At 37.5% G+C, this 21,327-nt stretch overlaps 1 protein-coding gene across 2 annotated transcripts in view; it reads left to right on the top strand.

Moving 5' to 3' along the window:
• The window catches only part of brinp1 (bone morphogenetic protein/retinoic acid inducible neural-specific 1), a 141,085-nt gene that overhangs the window by 73,588 nt on the left and 46,170 nt on the right, over nucleotides 1-21,327 (top strand). For both annotated transcript variants that reach the window (XM_027282113.1, XM_027282112.1), the window contains 2 exons: nucleotides 6,420-6,610; nucleotides 17,515-17,684. In XM_027282113.1, the coding sequence (XP_027137914.1) occupies nucleotides 6,420-6,610; nucleotides 17,515-17,684 (361 nt within the window). The remainder of the gene's footprint in view (nucleotides 1-6,419; nucleotides 6,611-17,514; nucleotides 17,685-21,327) is intronic.

Here is a 21,327-nt window from a genome sequence, read left to right as displayed (position 1 = left end):
TGATGCTGTCTGTTTCTTCTCACATCAGGAATAGCGAACACTACCACATCAATGGCTCCAAAGAAACAGCTTATTCCATGAATTCTGCATTTCACAGGCACCATGAAAACAACCCGAATCTTGAAAGGGAAACAAATTTTTCAGTTTAATTTGAGGAATTTTAATTAATGGCTTTGTGTTAAATAAAGCTTTTGTCATTTCTATTGTCTTAACAAACAAAACTGTTTGTGTGTGTCATTTGCCATAGAGAGCATCATGTCCATGATTTTACTGCTGATTCTAGCAGTTAGCCCACGGCACTAGATTTCAGACTCAGTTCTTCTCTGATTTTGTGCCTTTTTAAAATCAAATATATATCATAGGACTATGGGCAGAATTCATTGACATGACATGAAACATGTACCATATGAAAGGTGGACCGGATGGCAACAGAGTAAACGCTGTGGAGGCTTTCAGTGGCCATTATAGCAGCGATAGAGCAATGGAAAAACAGGGTTTACAAAATAAATGTAACTCTAAATTAAGTATCGGGTGTGACTTCAGCAGGATGAATATTGTAGCTTCATCTATAAATTAAAACCTTGAGGCAAAAGGTAAAGATGGATCCATTTAGGGTATGTGTTGTACCACAAAGACAAGAGTTTTCAGAAGTTTTTTTTTTCTTTTATAAATGAATATGTGGTATGTTAATAAAATACTATGTCTGCTTTTTAAATAAATAATAATACGAGTGTTGGAACAATGCCAAACAGATGGTGAAGTCTTTATTCACAGTGTCAGTAAACAGGTGTGATTTGTGTCCCTTCATAAGTCATTTGAGATTTTCTTTCTACTCTTTGTGCAATCACCACTGCCATTTTGTTACAATTTGATCTAAATCTAAGATTTTTACAGCCAAAAATGTGCCAGTTTAGTCATTAGCATTAGTTTTAGCATTATAATGCATCCTAAACATGGGTGTCATCCAAAATGTTACCAAGATTTTGATTATTTTTGTGCAGCACTTTGCACTTGAATACATTTAGATGACACTGCATGTTTAATGCTGATTAAGATGTCCACCAAATAATGCTTTATTAACACTGTACTGATTTATTATTAATCACTTCTTCGCCAAGTGTCTGCAGTCACATCGAGTGGAGGAGATGAGCACAAACAAACAAAAAAAACAAACAAAACATGCAAGATTTATTTTAGCCTGTTTTTGTTCTTGCATTTTTCTTTCTTTAAGCAGGTGCATCCTTTAAATCATCCTGGTAAAATGCTGAGTGCCACACTGTTGCCCTTTATGACAACATCTTGTCTGCTTCAAATAAAGTCAGGATGTTTTGATACCACTAACATGTTTATAGGTAGGTGTAATATTTTTATTCGGTCTGTTTCATCATAAATGGTTGTTTGTAACTCTCAAGTAAAGAGGAAATGGCACAGGCTTTTTGTTAGATATTCATGTTTTTTTTTATATATCACAGCCTGACAAAGGTCAAGATGTAAAAGAACAGCATATCATTCTGAATATGGTTTGCACCTGACTGTTAAGACTTTGATACAGTATGAGAGGAGGACAGAGGTAAACTAGAAGCCAAGTATGACAAGTTCTGTAATTTACTGACGCTCCTCCTTTGGTTTTCTGATGTTATTTACGAGGCATCCAAGAACATGCTGTCTCTGGGTCCTGCAGAGCCAGTTTCCCACTCAATTAATTAGAGATTTTCGTTCAACAAGACACTGCCTCTCTTTCTTCTTTGTCGCCACACTTTCACTTTGAATGTCTGTCATGCACTCTCAAGTTTTTTTTCTTTTTTAAATAATATGGGCTCAAGCACCAGGATCAACAAAGTGCCTGTGGTGCTACACTGCATGATGGTCATTTCCTGCCCCTGTCGGAGCTTTAGGGAATATTCACTGGATGTCAATGCAGTGCAGCTCTAATTGAAGCAGACAACATGCTGCCTGGAAGGTGTTATGACATGACATAGACACACTCTCCATCCATTATAGTTACAGAGAACAGCATGATATCCATAACTAAAACTCATGCAAAAAAATTGTGTGTGCGATTACTTTCTAAGCTCTTGATATTCATATAAGTGATATTCATTGTAAAGAGTTATACTGATGTGTGCAATGGTTTATGCACTGTGAAGGCATGTATAATGTATTTTAGATTTGGGTTTCATACAAAGAGTTGAAGTTGTTGAAGTAGTCTGCTACATGACTAACAGTGATAAAGGGATAGTGGATTTCAAATATGCTCCTTAAAGGTTAAAACATGCAGTGATAAAGCTCTGGATTTGTGAAAAAAGCAAGAAAAAAATCAGATGTAATAGTGTACGATTATTGAAAAACTTTTTGCATCATAAGTAATCTCTTAGTCTCAACAACTATTTGAAATTGCAGTTTGGTTTAAAGCATTTCAAGTGAATCATTACTGAAGTGACAGTAAGTCATCCTGCTTATTTCTTTTAGCAGATTGATGCAGTTGAATTGGCATAATCTGCAGTTGATGCATTGATGCAGTGAATTAATCATTACACCTCTTGTAAACATCAGTTAATCCAATATAATAAATCGGGGACATAGACAGAATTGTGTCAATGAATTCTGTTCATTTTTCTATTTTTTTATTTTTCATTCTGCCATCTCAGTTTATACATTGCATTTTGAATCTGGTTGATCCTCAGACGATGACTTTTGAGTATGTTCTGGAGCACTCTCTGTAATTTGGCTCTAATAAGGACAGATACTATCATTGATACAAGATACGGTACACAGTTCATGTTAATATTTCATGCAGGAAATTCAAAGCAAATTCAACCTAAGCAATGTTCTCTGCTTGCGTATTTGAACATTTATTTATAAAAGCATGTGATTTGGTTACAATCGGAACAATTCCTTTCTTTCAGCCTTCTTGATTAAGGCCTAAAATAGAAGCACACGCTTTAGAGCTGCCAGTACATTACAGTAAATGATCTCTGGTGAAAAACATTCTACATCTGATCTACCATATTTGACGAGGCTGACTGTTTGATTACAATAATGTACTTCCTAGCAACCACTCTATCTGACTAAACTGTGCTGAGGCAACCATTGGAAAGGAATCAGATAAAATGGTGGTCTGAGTGAGGGCACCGTGGGATTAACCAACTTCAAGAACTTCTCTATCATCAAGCAAACTCTTTGTACAAAATGTTGAATCCCAATGCATTATCAATGCATAGTGCATGTCTTTGAAAAAAAAAATGAATTAAGTATATATTTATCGCTCTTATTTATGTATCCTGTATTTCCTGTAGGTCACAGACACTTCCATACATGCGGATGTAATGAACCCATCCTCCCACACGAGTTACTCGAACACCATAAAGCAATAATCACCTATGTTCTCATTTTCTTCCTATGCAGCTGCAATGCCATTTATCTCCTCTTAACTTCCTTTGATAGGTCATTAAACCGGTCTTGGAGCTGTGAAGTAAAGCACTGAATCATGTCACAGGTTCCATCTGCTGGCATGCCTAATCTGGGGCAGAAGGGCCCAAGTACATATGGCTGCCGTATAAAGTTTTATGTAATAATTGGCAGTGACGGAGCCATGAGGAGGATTCACTGAAAATGAATTGATATCTAAAGGGAGATAGCAGCAGCGAAGGATGTAGTGGAGAGAGAGAGAGAGAGAGAGCTGGGCAGAGAATGAAAAAGTGAGAAATTTCAGTACATCTGCTGCAAAACTGAAAGTCTCTCTCAGCTCTGCTGGCTTGAATGTTTGTTCCAGATTTGAGAATAGAACAGCAACGTGTACCTCTTATAAAGCCAAGTCATGGAACAGGAGGGAAAGCTGAATCAGCTTGTACTAGTATGAGCATTTAGACCTATCCCGCCAGAAGTTACGTCTTTGCAATGTTTAGGAATTGCAAAGTTGTCAAAAGTAAGACCTCTGCAAATCTGCCACAAAGCATACATTGAATATCTGAGTTTAAAACATTACTCTATATATGTGATTAGACAGAGGATTAAAGCCTATACTATCATTATATAACCATTAACTCTGAGACATGTTCATTTCCAACTGCTCTTTGATCGAACTAAATGTGTAAAATTACCTCTTCTTTGAGAGAGTTGTCAAGATACTACCTTTGAAATGTTGGCTGCGTCAGAAGTGGTGCGATTACGGAAGTCCACTGGCAGAGAGGGATTCAACTTTAAATGCTAATATAGAATGCTGAACAGAGCATTAAAAAGTGCTGCCGTCAAGCCATGCTCAGGGAGACTGACACATCGCTGACTGCGTGTCAACGAATTCAAACGAAAATAACTGACGATCAATTTGAGCGGACCCACCTATTCAAGGCTATATCATTATGAGGAGCCCCTGAGGGTTCAGAAGGAAAAGACTCGGAGGGAAAGTTTGGATAAAGCTGTTATAAAGCGCTGTGCTGTAGCTTTTCTCCACATTGGTTACTTTTTCAATTAGAAAAAACAAATTTTTTTTCAAGGTGGTAACTGCACTGTCAGTCATAGAACAACATCTTAAACCTTTACAGTGTTATGATGTTTTCTTTCTAATTCGGTGCTACGCCATAAAATCTTGACACATGCAAGCTACTATAGCCGAATTAACTCCTGCGACGCTTCTTTTTAATTTGACGTGTGATTTACTTGGTTTGTTTTGATTGCAATCAATATGTGCTGCAGGAGTTTCTTCACACTTTTCAAACGTTGCTCATTGTGAGCGTAGGCACCTTTCACCAAAAAGAGCGGAGGACACATTCTCAACAATATAAATATCTTCCGCACATCTTGACAGGCTGTTGCTCTCTATACTGCTTACAAAAATGACTGAAAATGACTTATTTCAACAGATATGAACTGATTTAGAGAGTTAATCTCATCAAACTTGAGGTTGTAGAATTGCTTGTGCATTCTGTTCCCATTTGATTTCTTTAAGGCTGACGTCAAACGAGCAGCTTCAATCATTTTGGATTACTTTTTGCATTTGTGTTTGCATTTTATTTATATATATATATTTTTTTTTGTTTACATCTGTTTGTTGGTTAATAATTCTTCTAATAAATTTATATGCATTTATTGAATGGAAGTCAGATTTCAATGAGAGCTGGTTTTTAGGGTTACATTATTGGGACGATAAAGCCTTTTGTTTGTGCTCCAATGGAGCTTTTATTGCACTTAAAGTCACACACTTACTGTGATTGGGCTCATCATTCATATGCTAAAGTCTGTGTCATTAAATCTATCTAAATTCAATCTGAATCTAATTCTGAGGAAATGCTTTTAAAACTATCAGTCAGTAATTAGGAAATTACATTTCCCCCCTGTCTATACACTAAGAAGAATTTGTTTTGTGCTCATCTCAGCAGTTTGGAGAGTGTAGACTTGTCTGTACTTATACACTCTGAACATCTAGATGTATGCGTACTCACACCTTTCAGGTAAAAGTGTGAACACATGTATCACACATCCAGCCGGATGATGGATTGGTCCGCAAACATGTGTCTGAGAAGGTGCGCGATCCGTATGGAAATAGAAACAGATGATGAGGAAAATCACAGCTTCTGTTCAAATTTGCATTAAAATGATATACCAGAAATCTTGTTTTTTGTACCTTTTCCGTAAAAAATAACATGTATGAACTACTTATTTTATAACAATAACGAAATTCAAATTTGTGTATTGACAATTTTAGCACATGCCAGATCATATTCAGATCCTTGTTGTGCTAGGTATTAGCAGCTGACTCAATAACAGCATGTCTTCTTTTGCATTTCAGACAGCTGAAGAAGACCTGCTGTTTTTATCCTCAGGGCAGCGTTATGTTTTTATTTTTTTTTCCATAACCCTCAGAGACTCCTGAAATGTCTGTTTATCTGTCTACGGAAATGTTTTCATGATGTCTGTCTTAGTGGATTCAGAAGCAAACATCGTGGAACATCACAACAACAGCAATGCAAGTTTATGCTGTGAAGTATATCTTTAACTGCAGTCAAAAACAAGTGTGGAAGGATTTGCAGTTTTTCACGTCATCCCCGTGGTTTAAATATTTTGTTGGTTTTTAGTATTTTGTTCTTAAAGGTTCAAGTTGGAGCAAATAAAAATCATAGAAAAGTTTAAATGAAAACACACCTTATGGCAGATGAACGATACAGGGCAATAGTCAAATTGTATCCAAAGATTTTTGCTATTTATTTCAGAATGAATAAAGCACAGAATACAACGCATCTGCATTATCAGACTCATTAAACATCTGTGTTATTGTGTTGCAAATGCATCTGATGAAATGAAGTCAGGCTTAATAATGTGCTACCACACTGTAATTAATATCATTTTACCTTAATTGTTGATGGTGTGGCTGAAAATAGTAAATAATTATGGTGTGAGTAATTGTTTTTTCCTGTGATTGCCAGGGAATTTGCACGTTGGAAGGTGAGGAACACAGCGATCGAGAGAAGGGACCTGATCCGGAACCCAGTGCCACTGATGCCTGAGTTCCAGCGCAGCGTACGTTTGCTGGGCCGCAGACCTACTACTCAGCAGTTCATCGAAACCATCATTAAGAAATATGGAACCCACATTCTCATCTCAGCCACCCTAGGAGGTAAGAGAAGTTTCATTTGCTCACTTCAGTGCTTTTAATTAACAGTTTTTACACACTGTTTAAAATGTTTTTGTCCACACATGGTTTATGGTTTGCGTATATGCTTCGTGTCAGGTATAATTTTATACATAACGTTAGGGAGGCTTCTCTCAGAAACCGACTTTCTCACATACAAGCATATATATCTATGCAGAAAATTCATGTTAGGTACTAAACTACTACTTCTTGATATGAATGTTTAATGTGAATTGTCTATAATTTTAAATATTTTAGATCATTATTAATTTTTTTTTTTTTTAATCAGTAATAATTCAACCTGGATAATAAATGCAACAAACTTTAAGACAGAACCATTTCAAAATGTGAATGATTATTTCTCTACTCATTTGTACAAATAACTGTCACTATTCAGTGGCATGTCATTATATTGTAAAACTGCAACAACACAATGTCAAGGATTATTCATCTGCCTGTTTGCAACAATGTCAAAACAGCTCAGTGAAGCAGTTTGGGGTCAAGTTGTTCTCCTGGGTGTTGGAAAAACTCTCCGGCAGCAAAAAACTGCAGCCACATCACAAGAGGACAAAGCAGACCGGATACATTTTCACAAACCAGATGATTTTCTTTCATAGAGAGATTAGGGCAACTTTAAATGACCACAGTGAAAGATCAGTTGACTTACTGAACCATTTTTTAAGACATCTTCGTGCCAGAGCAGCACATGCATCCATAAAGCAAAGCCGAATTAACAAATGACAGCACTGATGAATGAGTAGCACTTTCCAATCCATCACTTTGATGACAAAGTGTGTAAACATTTAGCATTTGTCCAGACAACACGAGGAGTACATGAAAGTCATAATCAGTTTTGTAAATGGTAATGGTTGTAATTGGATACAACTGCATGAGAAGTCAATGCATCAGCATATAAGACCCACATTTAAATATATAGTAAAGGCTATATTCAGATATGTGGATTTGTCAGTTTTCCAGTGTTGGTGACTTGCAGAGTATTGACTCCACAGTGACCGCAAAGTATCACTCTATTCTGAACAGGTATTCCATCTTGTCTGGCTTAAGTGGATTTTCCAGCAGGACAGTGACACAAAACTGGCATCAAAGCTATAACGGGACTATCTTATATCCACAGTCACCAACTTCCATTCCCACTGAACACGTGGGAACATTTGATAAGTGAAAAGGCTAAAAAATAAAAAATACTGAAACATATAACATAATGTGAATTCTCACAATCTTTAATATTGCAGAGGCAAAGTGTGGCTACCATCTTGAACCTGTCAACCTGTTTTGTAACGAACTCAGACTTTTCATCAATAGCTTTCTTGTTCAGTTCACTTTTTGCAAGTTTAAGAAAAAATGAAATGCTTTGAGCCAGATTCAAACACAGAATGTTGAGGTTCCATGGTAGCTTGGCCAACTGATCCCCAAACAGTATTTTACTGAAGGTTAAACTTCATACTACCAACTTGGGTACATGCAGACTCCAGATGTATACTTTGTACTGTGTATACTGTCTATTGGCTAGAAGGTATTTTAGCTCTGTCTGTAGACAGGAAGTGAAAAATCAATTTTGACATGTTCCCACAGGCAATATGAACCCAAAAAATGCCCAGCTTAACTCTATGTTACCACAATATGTGTTGACTTCCAGCCAAAACAGCCTTGTTTACGAGCAACATAATTTGATTAATACTTTTAATTTTTATGTCTGCATATTAGCATATTTCCATAATGGGTTGATGGACCAAATGTGATAATATGCAGATTCCAGGACTCTTGGAAAATAATCTTTTGAAATAGCTGCCTACATGCACAAGGATCTAACAACAAGGCTTCAATTTAATTTACAGCGCCCTGAAGCATTATAGATGTGTTAATTGCATTTGTCTGTACATGCCAAATTTAACCTGAAGATTGTCTTCTTCATAAGTACTTGTACGCATAAACCTGTCAGGTAAGAAGGGGAGGATGATTATCATATGTATTTCTCTGACTTCGTGACAAGTACTGACTTATTAAAGATTAAACACAGAACACCTTTCGAAGTGGCCTATATTAACGGAGAACTACTTTCAGAAATTGAATTTTTATCAAGGAACCCAACAAAACAAAACAAAGACAAAAAAAAAACCTCACAATCATTTTAAAGTCACATTAAATTCCCAATACGCAAAGCTCCCTGTGAAAACAGGAATAATTGCTTTAAATGATAAGTGTTTTGGATGTGCATCCCAAAAATAAAAAGTTGAGCACCCCTGCTGTCCAAGTCTAAATATAAATGACTTCTCCCACGAATCTCTTATCTTATTTCAAGCTCTGAGAGACGCATGGAGGCAGCTAACTGTGATTACTTTGCCAATTGCATTTCAAAGATATAATTAGTAAGATAATCTGCCCTTTTACCCCAACCCTGTGTTTTATAATTGCATGCATGAAACATTGCCAAGTAGTCGCTCCAGTTGTGTAAAATTATGTTTGTCGCTGTGCAATCTTACAATGAAATGCCTTTAAGAAATATTAATTTTTGTCGCATTTTTCCTGTCTGTATTAACACTGTATAAATATATGGATATTTGAACTTGATGTATGCTACCCTGATTTAATTGGGCTTTATTTGAGCAAAAAACATAATTAGGGTACATGTGAAGATAAATTGGGTTACTAATGAAGAGTGTAGAGATTATGAACAAGCAACAGGCATCAATTAAAGCTATAAATGATGTGCTGTTCCTTTGTATTTAGAGAACAGAGACAGTCTTTATTGTCTAGTCCTTATGTCTAATGATTACAGTAAAAAATGATGTTTGTATGTCAGTACTGACACTTCATAAAGAATATCAATGTGTCAGCATTTAGCAGAAAAATGAAATCCAGTAGTCTTGTTTCATTTTAAAATGTTGCAAGCCCCTTGATGTCAAACAGTGGGCTTTAATAATTTAGCTAAACCGTGCAGAGGAATATCAAGTATGAAGGGTTAGAATTGCAATATCGCAGCACTCTGTAAGGCGATTCATGAGACACTAATTTTGGAAATTGGAAAGACAATATTGGACTGAAACATTATATGAATGTAAAATATAATTAAGTGTGTCCAATCTAGAGGTAATGCTACTGCCTAGAATTGGACGATAGTTGAAAAAAATTGTCACAGAAATAATCACAGTATCATTTTCAACCGCAGCATCCTCCTTATTCTCATCATGTTGCATCACCTCATATAATTCTTCCTTCTCTTTACATTTCCTGTCTTTCATCATTTTTTAACCTTTGGCTCATCTTCTCTACTTAAGAGTTATCACCATCTTATATTTAACCTTGAGGGTATTTTGTTTCACGTTATGGGTCAGCACACTCTTATTTCAATCTTGGGAATGCCCATTAAAGACCACAGTTATTCGAACCAATAAAGCCACCTCACATAGCCACCTCACTTTATGGTCTCAAGAGTCATTATACACTTGAGGGGAAAGAAGTGAAATTCCCTTCTCACTAGCAACTTAAAGTTGAGTGGTCCAATCTAAAGAGCCCTAGTAGAGTTCTCCTTCTTTGATTTAAATAGAAATTGTTACCATGCATAACCACTGAACCACTGTTATGTCACCTAGCATGTTTTTGTTTATTTTCTTTATGAGCATACTGGTTGGACAAGGCAGTATATCTACATCATTGCAGTGTTCTTTACCCAGAGCCACAGTGAAATATGTCTAGAAGAGTCTGATTAGTCACCTTAATGGATATATTTTAAAAAAATATCAAATTGCTTTTTACTTTCTACCTAATTTTATTGTACACATACAAATACTGCATGTGATGCATGCATATTGCATTGGACAAAAGACCTCAACTGTCAGTATGTACCAAAATGATCAACAGAATCTGAAGAAATAATAGTTTGACATCATGTTAAAGATTTCTATGTATTGTCTTGGCAAGTTTGTGAACCAGCTAGCCTCAGGCTATCTTGTCTGGTAAATGTCACCATAGTAAGTAACAGTGGCATCCAGTGTGCCCCCAGTCCGACAACACCAAACTCAATTTTTGACTGATGCCTGACCTCCCTCTTCTTCCTCTCTGCCATTGTGCCCAGCTAAACCTGCTGTGTCTTTGTCTCGGCATCCTGGTTAGAGCTGTTGGAAGTCATCTCATCTCCGTATTATATTCCCTATCATTAAATTTGTCTGACTCAGAGTGTGTCTGGTTGTGGTCTGGCAATGTTCATTGGGAGGCAGCTGAGCTGTTTTACATTGCTTGTTCACTTGGGTCTGGTTCTGGTGCCCATTGCAGCCACGCTCCTCTCCAGCATTTGCTGCTGGGTCCGAAACATTCTCCCCCCATGGCGGTTAAAACTCTTGTGCTAACACCAACACTCCCTTGGTGCTCCGAGCTTCTAGGAAATGCACTCAACGTGTTTGTTAAGCCTTGAAAAAATAAACTTATTGCATTTTTGATGTGTAACACTGAGTGTAAACAAAATCGAGGCACCACCACAGGGCACCTTCAAGGTATGGTCAAGCTGAGACAACTTAAACTACTTAGTTGGGATTAGGGAAAGAACACGGTGTTTAAGGTCTGAGGAAAGATGGCCTTCAAAGAAAACTAATTATTGGGGTAGGAAGACTTTTTATGTCCAGCCAGTGATATAGTGAGTATTCACTGGAATTTACAAAAGGAAAACAAAACAAAAATAGCAATATCTGTCTGAACAACTGACCAGTGCTGTTGTTTTTGCTCATTTACTGTAATCCTTTCAACTGATTATGTAACCCTGTCCCTTATCCTAGTTTAAAACTAAAGCCCTGAATTTTGTACAGTGTCGCTACTGGATTCTACAAATACAGTGTGACCTTTTTTTTTTTACATTTATTTATTTATTTGTTTGGATTGTATTGTCCCTTTGCTTCTTTTCATGGGAAGAACAATGGTGCTTGTGGTGCCTGGAAGCACTGGGCACCAACGCGCAGTGTTCAGAGAACAAAAAAAAATTGTTTGTGACAATACCCTTTGTTTTTTGTCTGGATTTATGGAGACGCTCTTTACTGAATATAAAGGCTTATATATTTTCGGATGCCTGGGGAGAGGCATTGGCCGATTGTACAGCAAAGCAATGACGGGCTGTTACACTTTAAAAGACTAATCAGATTTCATAGACACAAAGAATGTTTAGGGAGCAGACATGGTCATGAGGTTTATTTACAAATAACAACATGAGTAGTTATAAAAAACACCTCTTTTAATTAATAATTGGACCATGTTAATTCAAATCTCTTGGAATTAGTAAATGTGTGGAAATATTGTACTGTAATGAAGAGTAAGCTCCATTCTAACAAGCATTAAAAGAGAGAGCGATTGTCACTTTCTTTCTCTTAATAAAACTGACTGGCAGCGTCTGTTGAAGATGTTCGATGAAATAATGAACAATTACCTGCTGCTTTTCTGCTGTCTGAACATTTCAATGTCCTTATAACACCTGAAGCTATGTTTCTGGCATATGTAGATGCTTTAAAGTAGGCATTAAGGCATTAAGTGATTCTTGAAATACAGCATATAACCTGACTGAATCCTAGGTGCGCACTTTGGGAGACTAAACAGAGCAAAAACATTTCAGACTTCCCCAACAAAAGACACCGCCGCTGTGAATTGATGCTCCTGAATTTAACTTTTGAAGCTGATACTTAAAAAACACATCAAAACAGTTTGACATAAACTCTTAACATCCCGGGTTTGGCAGCAACTAAGAACAATATTGTAGGTCCAGTATGTTTATTGACAACAGAATCCAGGGCTGTCCAGGGCTTTTAGAATGGTGACAGAGTCGTTGCACAACCAATGCTGTGTAAAAATGCTAAAGGAAGGTGTTGCTGTTGGAAGTATGAAGGACAGATTTGCATTTTGCTAAAGCTGTGAGGGGCATATTTCACCACATCTGCCATTCCCACTTGCTCATATGTTTGAAATCAGTTTTCCACTTTGAGCGAGAGCACTACTGTTTCACTGCCAATACCGTTGGTATTTGTACAGGGAGGTCTAGAGCATTTGAGTTGAGATAGAGAAGAGATGCCAATGTTTGTGAAAGCGTAGGAAGACAAATGAGCAATTGAAATCACAATAATTACAACTTTTTAAAAGATGATTGTCCTGGCTACAGAGTCCAAAAAGACACACTAAACTCTTAAACCGAGACTATGCAACTTTTGTTGAACACCACTTGCAAACACGAGATGAATGCTAATATATACGCAGTAGCACAAGAAGAGAAGAGTTGTCAGTTCAGTAACCACCATTAGCTACTGGTCAAACCAGATCAAGAAAGGCTGATAAGCTACTGAATAAAGATTTCACATGTAGGAGGGACTGTATTTTATCTCTGACTCATTTGCCCTGCTACGCTCTAGTGAATATACAACATATATGGACTGGTTTAGAGACCTTTTCAGTGCAACGGTCTTATGTGTTCAGCACTGAAGAGGAAGAGGTACTTTATTGAAATGATTTGTAGTCACTGAAGCCTGAGGAGAGAGTTCATATGCAGAACACTGACCGTGCCCCGAGGTTTCAGTGGAAGACTACCAAATAAAAGCTGTCACAACTACCTTTTGCCATGTCATACTTGGAACTTTTTGTAGTTGCTGTTGTTCTGCTGCCAACATCAAAAGTGCAGGGCATAATTGGGCATTGAGAGCGTGGCTATCTCAAAGCAACAGCCCCACTTTCAGAATATCTCTTGCATAAAGCGGGGACAATCTAGTTATTGTTGAACAGAAAATGAGTTCAGTTCATTCCTCTACTTATCTGAATGTATTGGGTGTATGCGTTTATTATGTATTTTATTTTAGTCTTTTCACTTGTGTTTAAAGAGAAAGAATTACAGTAATCAGTGGCCATTTATATATTGTATTTATCATGTTTTTTTGATTAATGTAGGGAAGCAAATTTTGTAGTTGCCATATACTGCCCTAGTTGGGTTTTACAATTCTCTACTGTGGTCTGTTGAAAAATATACAGGCTGTTAAGCTTTTTATATATACATCCATCCATGTATAATGGGCTCTCTTTCCCAAAATTGACCACAATTTTAATGCAAAAAGGAAAGAAAGAAAAAACAACAAAAAAACATCCATTAGCTTCTTTCGTCTGCACTGTAGAAAGCAGTAGTGTTTAATGTTCTCCATAAAGCGACCCACATATGTACCATTAACACCAAATGGAGCACTCCCAGCTATTCCATTACTTTAAAATCCTACTTGAACTCCTAACCTTTATCGACATCCACATGCATGTACACACACAAAAAAAAAGAAGAAGAACAAAGTTCTTATGTAATACATGCTCACTTTCACACATATCCATACTGATTTCGAGGTGAAAACAAGTACATTGTTTTTAAATACCTCTCAGCTGTAAACACAGAAGCTCTGCATGAGCTGATTAATTCTGGCAGTGTGCCAGTGAGGTGCCCTGTAATAATGTAACACAATGTATTACTTACAGAGAGGTGCACTGCACACAGATGAATTTTTTAAAGCCTCAGAGGTAATGATTTTGCCTGACCAGCAGCAATAACCACAAAATATTTATGTCCAGAAGACCTCCTTTATGCCACACTAAGTTGCAATAGAGATAAAAAAAAGAGCATATCAGCGGCTTAATGTGGGACCATTATTCCTGTGCAGTAGTGTAAGTCAAGTGTGTGTAAGTAACTTTGCTAACTCCCAAGAGAGAGAGTGCATGGTAGCGTCAGAAAATGGGGCCTCATCCCCTTAGTGCTTGTACTCTAACCAGGCATGAGACATTGGCCTTGACTGTTACCCACCCCTAGTCACGGTCACCACAAGTTAAGTGACCAACTCCAGTGCATCCCCAGGGGGCAAATAACCATTCACATCACTGGAAACCTGAACATACTGTATGTGACACGCTCTTGAGGGAGTTTCCAGGCATATGGTTTGCCGTGTGAACAGTAATCTTCGAAGGCAAGTTTGTGTGAGCTTGTGAAAATGAATTGGTGTTTGCTTGTTTGCTTTTCATGCGTCTGTTTCTGCTCGTAGGAATGAGAGATGGAAAAATGTGATTTGTATAGAATGAGCAGCTCAACCCCTCATAGTGTGTCAACAAACAAACACATGACATGCAAATCAGAGAGATTGTCTGGCGCTCTGTAAATATTTGGCCTGCTCTAAGTCTTCACATTCTTCCCCGTTTGTGGTGTACAGATGCTTACTTAGAGGTCACTGGTTTAAATTCCCACTGGTTTTCCTGTGGACTTTCAAACCTGACTGCACACGCATGTGGTGAAGAGGGAGGGTGTTTTGGGTTTTCGTTTCTAACCTTTCCAATTTGAATTCTGGTCTGGACTGCATTTATTGAGACAGATTAGACACACTGATTTTTTGTGTGTGCAATCAGTTTTATATTCACAGTAGTTGTGACCTTATTACAGTGGCAGTGATTTTAAATTCGTACCAGGTGGGAAGACTACCTCTTTCAGGATTTTAGTTCAACCCAAATCATCATTTGAGCTGTATTCAAAATGACACCAACAACAACAACGATGGCTCATCAGGGATGTTCAGCTTAATTTTGGAAGATAGTTATGTTAGTAAGACACCAACCAAATGAGAAACTGTCAATTTCCCTGTTCTTTTCGTAGCTGCAAGCTTATTGAGTTGTGTGAAGACTGTTGTTGATTTAAGAGCATCTTTGAAAAGATGAGAGGAAAAAGAAAATGGGACCATATCTTTGTGGGAAAGAAGTGATTTAACACCTCTCCAGGCAGTGCGTTATCACCAGACAGGGTCAGTAATTTGATTTAACCATGCACATGAGGAAAAATAGTCAGTCATCCAGATGAACAAAATAAATCAATGGTAATCCAGGAACATGCAACACAATCCTAATGTACAGATACATATGTATAATCCTTCTCAATTGGCTCCACATGGTCTTAACGCTAGCTGCAACAGCTCTTGTACTTTTAAGTATTTCTCTAATTTTCTCGGCACAAATGAAATCTCTGCAATCGGTAATGTAATTCTCTCTATGTGTGTGTATTTATATTCAATTTGTCTTTTCCCTTCCTGGGGTAGCTGAAAAAAAAAGAGTAAGAAACGATACCGGATGTGATTTGTTCTCCACAGGATAAAATTCACGTGGTATTGGGGTAAAAATTCTATATCACTAGACCTCTCATGGAAATAATGCCAACCCAATAGGGGTAAATCCGGGGACATTTCTGGGGATGGTGCCAGCTGGGGATAAAGCAGCAAATACTGAGACTGTTCCTGGAAAACTGGGGCATCTGGTTTCTCAAGCTAAAACTGCTTGCCTTGGTATTCAGACCTCTGACTTATCTCTCCTGTTAAGAGCTCTATTGGCAGCTGAGATAAGCCTGGATTGGACAATTCTCACAAATTAAGATATCTACAGTATACTCATATTATTTATTCAGTGTGCCCTAAATTTAGATAATTTATTCAGTTGAGACCTTAAATACTTCACTTGCTATTTTACCATTTTAAGTACATCAAACGCTTTTTCCCCAAAAAACTTCCAAGGCATATGCAGAACCATTCGAAAGTTCAGATACACCTTGTCTCTCTACTTGTAGATTAACTAAAGGCATTAAAACTGTGAAATAACAATGATGTGGTAAATGGAAGCGCAAACAAAGCACGATACATTTTATTTTATAGATTCTTCAAAGTAGCCACCTTCACTTTGATTGTGACTTTGCATATTCCTGGCATTCTCTCAATTATGAGGTATTCACCTCTACTGATTTTCCAACCGTCTTAAAGGAGTTCCCATATATGCTGAGCACTTGCTGGCTGTATGGGTCAGGTGATTGTAGAGGCCAGGTCATCTGATACAGCACTGCATTGGGTCATTGTCATGTTGTAAAACAAATGATATTCCCACGAAGCAGAAACCAGATGGGGTTATATGTCATGCTGGTTAAGTGTGCCTTGAATTTTGAATGCATTGCCAACAATGTCATCAGAAAAACACCCCATCACCATTGCACATCCTTATTGATGCTTCATGGTGGGAATTACAGCTACCATCAGTTCACCTTGCCTGCATTTCACAAAGATGCAAAGTGGTTTAAGCCAAAAATCTTATTTGAGGACATCAGACCAAAGTACAGACTTCTACTCTTATAATGCCCGTTGCTTGTGTCTTGGCCCCAGCAACTCTCTTCTTGTTGTTGGTCTCCCGCACTAGTGGTTTCTTTGCAGCATTTCAACCATAAAGGTGTCCTCAAAACAGTTGATGTTGAGATGTGTCTCTTACTACTACTACTCTATAAAGCATCTATGTGGGCTATTTCTGAGGTTTGTAGCTTTAATGAACTTATCCTTTGTAGCAGACGTAACTCTTGGTCTTCCTTTCCTGGAGTGGTCCTCGTGAGAACCAGTTTCATCATAGTGTTAGTAGTAGTTACTACAGTAGTTGAATAGGGCTATTTACTGTATACCAACTCCTCTGAGCAACGCAGCCGATTGTCTCAAGTGTATTAAGAAGACAGGAAATTCCGCTCATTAACTTTTGACAAGGCACATCTGTTAATTGAAAAGCTTTCCAGGTGACTACCTCATGGAGCTGATTGAGAGAATGCCAAGATTGTGCGAAGCTGTCATCAAAGCAAAAGGTGGCTGCTTGAAAAAATCTAAAATTAAATATTAAAAACACAATTTGTTAACTTTTTAACACTTTATTGTTTACCATATAATTCTGTGTGTTATTTCATAGTTTTGATGCCTTCACTTGATCTACAATGTAGATTGTACACAGATAAGAGTTGAAGAGTTGTGTCCAAACTTTTGTTTTGTATTCTTCGTACGTATATTCCTAATGATGTTTTCATGTCCTTATGCTACCTGTAGGAGAGGAAGCGCTGACTATGTATCTGGCCAAAAACAAGCTGGACAGGAAGCTTGCCAACGCTACTCAAAACGTGGAAGCTCTTCATCAGCTGGCCTCGTCCTACTTCATTGACCGTGACGGGACGATGAGGAAGCTGCATGAGATCCAAATTTCCACCAACGCCATCAAGGTTGGTGCATACTGAACATGCATATAAAGCACATATTTACTAAGTCATGTTGACACTGTTGTGCGATGAAACATCTTATACAGTATGCAGTTTACACAGCTGCATTTCAGAACATCTTATACAGTATGCAGTTTACACAGCTGCATTTCAGAATAAATTGAAATTGTGCATTGGACATTGTTTTTTTCATATAAATTAGAATTCATTAACATTATAGCATTTATTATATTAATAATAATCTGTTTAGTATATATTTTCAGCATGTGTGCCTTGTTGGGTAATCTTTTTCACCTTAATTAGAGAAAACTCATGAGACAAAACAACATAGTCTGTGTTTGTGAGTGCTTTCCAAAACAACAACTCCTATGACAACTAAAACTACATTATTATGAGAAGCGGAAGATAGTCCTTAAAGCTAAAGTTAAGGAAATATCACTTTCACATTGCTTCTCAGTAGTCAACAGTAGTCTCTGTTGTCAGACTTATTCTTACTCATACCCAACCTTCCTTCTTTTTTTCAAGAATACTGCGCTACTTGCACCTTTGCTAATGTGATGAAACAGTTATTAGAAAGAGGTTGCCTGTTAGGAGGAAGCACAAACATAGTTTACTGTCAACAAACCATGTGATTTGACAGTCAGAAAAACACCGTAAAGAAGGTGTATAATACAAATTAATTAAATGTAATTGGCATAAGTTGTAAGGTAGCATTGTACACAAGCTACTTTAAATGCACAAATTCACAAACTCATGTAGAGGAGACGGTGTGCAGACGATGCTTCCACAGACTGGATGTGAGCAGGAGCAGATGAATTGTAAAACATATATTTACTTATATGTGACTGAGTTGTAATCTCTGTGATTCTCAATGTTTTCTTCCTGTATACACAGTCAGTGTCATATGAAAACATTTTCACTAGAAGGAGCTCAACATAAGTTAAATATTTAAAATGAACACACAGGAACCTCGCTGATAGATTTGAACAAATGACTCATACTTGTTTGTTTTCTTTCTAATCTGTTTTCAGAAAATGAGATTTTTAAGCTGTGGGAGCCTGCTGCCTGCAACTGCTTGTCAGTCGCGGTCATTCACAAGCTTATTCACATAGGGACAGGGGGCTGGGGAAAGCAATTGTAAAATATAAAATATAAATAACATCAAGTTAAACCAAATAGGCCAGAGTTTTGGAATACCCCTCCCCTGTGAGCATGTTCCAGTAATTAGCCCAAATTTTCATTCAGGTCTCAGGTGAAAAGGGAGGCGATGTGGCTTAAGGCTTAAGGAATAAGGAATAAGGTTTAGAACTAAAAACTGTAATATACTAACTAAACACAGAAGGACTCTCTTGTTCCCTCGATACATTGTTCATAATATTAATATAAATAATTCATCAAACGAGGTTTGACTTCCATCAGAAAAACTGAAGTTGGCCTTGTTATCATATTATCTACAGAAGCCTGGAAGGGACATGGAGAAAAAAAAAAATCAGTGGCATTGTAGTTTTGCGCTATTTCACAAAGTTTGCAGCTGAGGCTACCACTGACCTGCAGTGGCAGTTGCCGGTGTCTGAGGGCAACCGCCACTGTTATGGGTATCTGTTGTAGTTATGTTATTGTCTGACTATTATAGTGTGAATCGTGGTTATATTAAATAACACACACGGAGGCGAGGCTGTAACTTGTGTGCTCTTTAGTGGCCGCTCAACTTTACAACAACACAGGAGTAATCAATCACCGCACACCTTGAGTGCTGCAGTCTAATAGTCGAACACCGAGTGCTTGATCAGATACACCACAGTATCTGTCGACAGTGTATTAAACTCACTGGAAGAAGCATTTCCATTACATGATTTCTGCATTAATTTGCAAGGTTTTCTTAATTAATCACTCAACTGCTATAATAGTCAGACAATAACATAACTACAACAGATACCCATAACCGCGGCAACTGCTGCTGCAGGTCAGTGGCAGCTCTCAGCTGCAAACTTTGCGAGATCTCGCAAATATTTGCGAGATAATGCAAAACTACACTGCCACTGTTTTTTTTCTTCTCCATGTCCTTTCCAGGCTTCTGTAATTTTCAAATGGTGACACACAAATCAAATTATTTTTTGTCAAATGAATTTTCAACCAAACTTAGAAAGATATGACCTCTATAGTTTTGACCTTCTCTGCCATAAATGTCTTCTAATGTCTGCTGACTTTTAAGCATTTAAGGCAGTTTTATTGCAAGAAAAAACAAACTGTTACACAGCATGGCCACAACAACTCAGGCCCCATGTAGTGCTGTGAATAGTGCATCAGTCCAATACCAAGCAGGCAGCGATAAGCATTATAATTCCATGTGTATACCTGTATAACAAATAAATAATACTGCCCAGGGGCTCAGGGCAACATCTCTTGTCTGCCACAGTATGACCTTGCTCATATGCACCTAGTTTCCAAGCTAATACATATACCACAACTGAAAAACTAAGGTTGGAGTGAACCTGACTATGCAGCACTGCTTCTGGGGTGTTTTGTTTTGTGAAGACGTCAACTTGATTAACAAGTCTGCAGTTCAGAAGCAGGGAGTGCTTGTTTTTATTATGCTTCCAGTATAGTTGTAACTCTGAGCACCTAAGCATTGATTACTGTGAAATGTGTTATAGTATATCTAGTATTATTCCACCCAAGTACGTTCATGTCCAAGTAAATATGCCAAATATATCACAACACACATACAAAAAAATCACATGTTTACAACAGTATAGTGACAAAAACAACATAATTACTATGCAAATTTCATTCTCTCTAGTTCTCTTTTAACATGCACTCCTGCTACAAGAAAATCACTACTCTGCTGTGGCTAGAGTTGAAACATTTACTATACAGCATCTCACACTCAACAACACAAAATCCAGAAATGGACAATAAGACAACTGTGCAGTGAACACAACAATGTTTATTTTCTATTTTAAACCAAGAAGGTGTTGGAGAAATACACAAAAGCACACAATTTTTAAAGCCTACCAGAAAAGTTTTCAAACTATGGAAATAGTAGAGTCAGAAAGCCTCAGACATCAAAGCCGCAGGTAGAATTGTGTTACCTGCCGCAGTCACATTTTACCTACGCCAAGCGAGTTAGCTGGTGTTAATTTCAAGCCCAGGTGATCATAATTGTTTAGACTTCTTCGGTTTTCCATGGGTCTGCAATCACACAATTCTTAGCAGAAGCAGATTGCAGATGAGAAAATAGGCCTGCACCACAAAGAAATTGGAATGTCATGTATTTGTATAAGACTTTCATCCTGCAGCAGCAAATATCAAGAAGACCATCTGAACTTATATACTCAAGTCTGTCCCCTGATTTTGGCTCTCATGGCCTTTTTGAAAAGATGAATTATTAACGATGATGTGGGACAATGTCTCAATTTATCTAGAGACCTCCTGACCACTGTCTTACAAGATGAATCTTGCTAAATGAGATTTGTACTTCAGCGAAGGTATAGATGCAATTAATCATGCACAGTTGTCTAGTAAAAATAAAAAAAAACATTTTACAATTTTTCATCTATGGGCTGAATAATATTTTGACATTTGTTTGGTGATGACACAGCTCATGGGACTGGAAGTTTCCTAAAATTGAGATGGTGCCAAACAA

The sequence above is a fragment of the Larimichthys crocea genome, chromosome IX (assembly GCF_000972845.2).
Source record: "Larimichthys crocea isolate SSNF chromosome IX, L_crocea_2.0, whole genome shotgun sequence".
In the NCBI taxonomy this organism is placed as follows: Eukaryota; Metazoa; Chordata; class Actinopteri; family Sciaenidae; genus Larimichthys; species Larimichthys crocea.
The sequence above is the reverse complement of the archived record's forward strand: the minus strand, read 5'-3'. Positions and strand labels throughout refer to the sequence as shown.